The sequence below is a fragment of the Mandrillus leucophaeus genome, unplaced genomic scaffold (genome assembly GCF_000951045.1).
Source record: "Mandrillus leucophaeus isolate KB7577 unplaced genomic scaffold, Mleu.le_1.0 Scaffold435, whole genome shotgun sequence".
Classification (NCBI taxonomy): domain Eukaryota; kingdom Metazoa; phylum Chordata; class Mammalia; order Primates; family Cercopithecidae; genus Mandrillus; species Mandrillus leucophaeus.
Window position 1 is genome coordinate 480,947 of NW_012104643.1, and position 5,195 is coordinate 486,141.

At 53.3% G+C, this 5,195-nt stretch overlaps 1 protein-coding gene across 2 annotated transcripts in view; it reads right to left on the reverse strand.

Annotated features, from left to right (window-relative positions):
- CHID1 (chitinase domain containing 1) overlaps window positions 1-3,492 on the reverse strand; it is a 56,472-nt gene extending 52,980 nt beyond the window's left edge. Inside the window, exon 1 of one of the 2 annotated variants that reach the window (XM_011993854.1) lies at window positions 3,177-3,492. In XM_011993854.1, the coding sequence (XP_011849244.1) occupies window positions 3,177-3,292 (116 nt within the window). In that variant the 5' untranslated portion in view covers window positions 3,293-3,492. Of the gene's footprint in view, window positions 1-2,948 lie in introns of both variants that reach the window. The other variant, XM_011993852.1, reaches the window with a different exon arrangement.
- Between the last annotated feature and the right edge of the window lie 1,703 nt (window positions 3,493-5,195).

The window sequence follows — 5,195 nt, forward strand, 5'->3', positions numbered from 1 at the left end:
ACTCCTCCCGGGACCCGGAGTCCCCCCAACCACCGCCTGGGTGGGCCATCTCCATCCCCAGGCCGATGGCGCCCGAGACGCGCGCTCTCTCGGTCCGCAGCCCCGCCTTGCACATTGCACAAGCCGGAGCCCCGGGAGGCAAACCGAGTTCCCGACTCAGCCGCTCGTGCTTGGATGAACGCGCGCGTGGCCAGCACTTTCGGTAACCGCGCATTCTACGCGGCACAGGCTGTCCGACCGCCACACCCAGCCCTAGCCGTTCCCACCGCAGTTTCCTGCAGAAAACCGCACGGCCGGGCCCCACCCTGCCCCGCTCTGCCGTTCCCGGGGCGCGCGTGGGCTCCGAGACACCCTGCACGGCTGCTTCCCCATTTCTGCTGCTTGGGAGCTTTCTCCTTAAACTAAGCTTTGTTCTTTCTAGTCACGTTTCCTTCTTTTCCTTCCCGGTATTTTCTGCCAGCTGACGCCCACGCCTTTCCTAGAAGGGGCTGGGGGCTGCATGCAGTGCGAGGCACGTCCCCCACCAGCTGTGGGCTTTCACCCAGCTCAGCACTCGCTCTCAGCAAACGGCTTGGATGGTGGCCTGACACCTGACCTTTGGGGGTGAAGACCTAAAGTCGGCAGAGCTCTGGAAAGGGTCCCAGTAAGCTATGGCAGGTGTCCTCAGGGACATATGCGCAGTCCTCGCAATGCTAAGGAGGCCATGCAACTTCTCTTAGGAAAGGCGCTTAGCCAGTTTAGGATCACATTGAGGTCAGAGGTCTTTGGCGCTAAAGAATTGCAGAATCGATTGGGAGCCACCGCCTTTAATCCCAGCACTTTGGGAGGCCAAGGCGGGTGGATCACTTCAGGTCAGGAGTTCGAGACCAGCCTGGCCAACATGGTGAAACCCTGTCTCTACTAAAAATACAAAAATTAGTCAGGCATGGTGGCGCATGCCTGTAATCCCAGCTACTGGGGAGGCTGAGGCAGGAGAATTACTTGAACCTGGGAGGCAGAGGTTGCAGGGAGCAGAGATCACTCTGCACTCCAGCTTGGGTGATAAAGTAAGACTCAGCCTCAAAAAAAAAAAAAAAAAAGCAGAATCTACTTAGGGTTCACTCTGGGTCAGAACTATAGACCCCAAGGGCAGATGGGAGGATAGGAAGCCCCCAGCTAGGCCCCTCTGCAGAGCTCCCACCGGGTCGGGTTCCTGGGGGAGCCTTGTCAGTTGCCAGCACAAAGTGGTCCGCCTCCCAAACTGCATAGTTTGTGCCAATGGGCCCTGTGTACCTGGATTGAAAACTGACTTCTTTAGGTGGGCACCCATCTTTTAGCCTCAGGAAGATGTTGAATGAGACATACCAAGGTTTAAGAGACTCAGAACCAAAGTGTTAGCATTCCTGTATTAAGTGAAACTTGAACACATTTCGTATTTTATGTTTTTGGAACATCTAAGATAACTTGCAGTTCACCACGTTTACATTTTGAATCTGTTAACTTGTATGAGTTTTTAGCTGGGTGTAGTGGTTGATCCCTGTAATCCCAATGCTTTGGGAGGCCAAGGCAGGAAAATCGCCCCCACTCCAAAAAAAGCATTACAATGAAACAGGGTTTCACTCTGTCACTCAGGCTGGAGTGCAGTGGATCATGGTTCACTGCAGCCTCCACCTCCTAGGCTTAAGCAATCCTCCTGCCTCGGCCTCCCCAAATGCTGGAATTATAGACATAAGCCACCTCACTACGCCAATGCATGAGTTACTGAAGCGCCCAAGATTCTGTTGTCAACTCAGACAACCTAAAGCATACAAAAAGGAGTGAAAAGAGACTTCATTTATAAATTGTTTGAAATGTTGAAAATTGCTTAATTGAGTTTGTAGATGGGACCAAATACTATGCAGAAGCCCCTTTAAAGTGGCCACAGGCCGGGCGGGGTTGCTCACACCTGTAATCCCAGCACTTTGGGAGGCCGAGGTGGGCGGATTGCCTGAGCTCAGGAGTTTGAGACCAGCCTGGGCAACATCTCTACTAAAATACAAAAAATTAGCTGGGCTTGGTGATAGGCACCTATAGTCATAGCTACTTGGGAGGCTGAGGTGTGAGAATCGCTTGAACCGGGGAGGTAGAGAATGCAATGAGCCGAGGTTGCGCCACTGCACTCCAGCCTGGGCAACAGAGTAAGAATGTTTAAAAAAAAAAAAAAAAAAAAAGGCTGGGCACAGTGGCACATGCCTGTATTGCCAGCACTTTGGGAGGCCAAGGCAGGCGGATCACTTGATATCGGATTACCTGAGCTCAGGAGTTCGAGACCAGTCTGGGCAACATGGTGAAACCCCCCTCTCTACTAAAAATACAAAAAAATCGGGCATGGTGGTGTGCACCTGTAATCCCAGCTACTCGAGAGGCTGAGGTAGGAGAATTGCTTGGACCTGGGAGGTGGAGGTTGCAGTGAGCTGAGATTGCACCGTTGCACTCCAGCCTGGGTGACAGAGCAAGACTCTGTCTCCAAAAAAAAAGCAAAAGTGACTATAAAGTCTTCTAGGCTTACAAAGGGATTAATAGGGGTTTGTAAAATTGAACTTAACAGGTTAATAAATTGGGTTTTGAATTTATAACTTCAATGTATTGAAATTAAATTTTAATAAATCAAATCCTCACTGTTGAAATGTAATGTAAATCCAAGCACAACCACCTTGCCCAGGCACTAAACCAGCCCTCAGCCCCCCATTCCTAGCCCTCCCTACCAGGGGTAGGTGTGGGGTGCTCTGGCGGAGGTCCAGGCTCTGCCCTGTAGGCCCGGGTCTGACCTGCCCTGAAGCCTTCCTGCTTGCCCACGGCCTGTCTGTAGTGGGCATGGGGGGACAGAGGAGGGCAGGGGCAGCCCGGTGGGGTGAGGAGGCCTGTAGAGATGAGTGTTTTTGTTGCTGACTGGATCCCTGGCTCCTGCTTTGCGAGACCCCATGCCTTACCTGGCATGTTCGTGGGTCCCCAGCCTGAGGATGCCTCTCAGAGACATCCTCAAAAGCACTGGAAGGCTGGGAGTGGTGGTTCATGCCTGTAATCCCAGCGCTCTGGGAGGCTGATCACTTGAGCCCAGGAGATCAAGGCTGCAGTGAGCCGTGATTGCACTGCTGCACTCCAGCCTGGGCGACAGACAGGACCCTGTCTCAAAAAAAAAAAAAAAAAAAATTACTCGCACCTGGTTGTTGGAGGTGCCTGGTGGCTGTGAGGTCTTTGGGGCTGGGTTTTTGTCTTCCCCGAGCTGGCCAGTGCTCCTGGGTGGGGTCACAGGCAGCTCTGGGCGACTCCTCATTTGCAGAGTCAGCACAGGCAGGGCCCTTCTCGACAGTGGCAGCCTCGTGACTCTGTCCTGTTCTAACTAGGAGACCTTGGCCTGGGTCACCCAGAGGGCAGGACCTGGGCCACTATTGCTGACCACGTCCTGTCACTCCTAGGCCTTGAAACATTCCAGTTTAGAGACCGGAAGCCCAGGAAGAGAAGGACACACACCAGCACTCCCTGCTGCCAAGCCCTCCCCACCTGTGGACGGAGACATCCTCTCTGGGTGCTGGGATAAACAAATCCAGGGCCAGCAGGAGGGAGAAGTGGCATACTCACGCCCAGCGGAAGCTTCTGGATCCAATGCCAGAGCCAGCACAGCAGATCTCTGTTTGTGTCCCACGTGTGGGCCCCTGTTGGCCTGGCCAGCCCTGGCCAGTGACAGTTGCGTGTAGGTGTCTGGTTGGCTGCCAGGCTGATGCTGAGCCCCGAGGCGGGCATATGTGGTGGTACATGGCCCTAGCTGTGTGTATTTGCTTTTTGCAAAGGGCTGTGCATCATGGCATCATTGTGGGTTTCATGCTTCTCTCTATCACACAGCCAACTTAAAGTACCGCAAGCTGGCCGGGTGTGGCGGCTCACATTTTGGGAGACTGGGAAGGGCAGATTGCTTGAGCCTCAGGAGTTTGAGACCAGCCTGGACAACGTGGTGAAACCTCGCCTCTACAAAAACATTTATAGATTAGTTGGTCCTGGTGGTGCATATCTATAGTCCCAGCTCCTCGGGAGGCTGTGTGGGAGGGTCATCTGAGCCCAGGGAAGTGAAGGCTGCAGGGAGCTGTGATCACGCCACTGCACTCCTGCCCAGGTGACAGAGCCAGACCCTGTCTCAAAAATAAAAAAAAAAAATTAAATAAAAAAAAAAAAGCACTTCCTAGACCATCAGGTTCTGGCCGGCTGCCTGGCCTTGATGAGGTCAAGAGGTAGCATTTCTCCACGGTGGTGGGTTGAATGGCGGCCCCCAAAAGCTTCTTTAAGTCCTCGCCCCCATACCATGAATGCAACCGTGCAACCATATCTAGAAATAGGATCTCAGCTGGGTGCAGCGGCTCACACCTGTAATCCCAGCACTTTGGGAGGCTGAGGCAGGTGGATCACCTGAGGTCAGGTGTTCAAGACCAAGCCTGGCCAACATGGTGAGACCCCATCTCTACTAAAAATACAAAAATTAGCCGGGCATGGTGGCATGTACCTGTAGTCCCAGCTACTCCAGAGGCTGAGGCAGGAGAATCCCTTGAACTTGGGAGGTGGAGGCTGCAGTGGGCTGAGATTGCGACACTGCACTCCAGCCTGGAAGACAGAGTGAGACTCCTGTCTCAAACAACAACAACAACAACAAATAGAAATAGGATCTCTGCAGAGGTAACCAGGGTGAGGGTCTTGGGATGAGATCATTCTGGATATAGGGTGGGCCCTAAATCCATTGACAGGGGTCCTTGTAGGAAGAGAAGGAAGGTTGGGCACAGTGGCTCACGCCTGTAATCCCAGCACTTTGGGAGGCCAAGGCGGGTGGATTACTTGAGGTCAGGAGTTCAAGACCAGCCTGGCTAACATGGCAAAACCCCATCTCTACTAAAAATACAAAAATTAGCTGGGTGTGGTGGCACACACCTGTAGTCCCAGCTACTCGGGAGGCTGAGGCAGGAGAATTGCTTGAACTCGGGAGGCAGAGGTTGCAGTGAGCCAAGGTCTCGTCACTGCACTCCAGCCTGGGCAACAGAGTGAGACTCCGTCTTAAAAAAAAAAAAAGGCCGGGCGCGGTGGCTCAAGCCTGTAACCCCAGCACTTTGGGAGGCCGAGACGGGCGGATCACGAGGTCAGGAGATCGAGACCATCCTGGCTAACACGGTGAAACCCCGTCTCTACTAAAAATACAA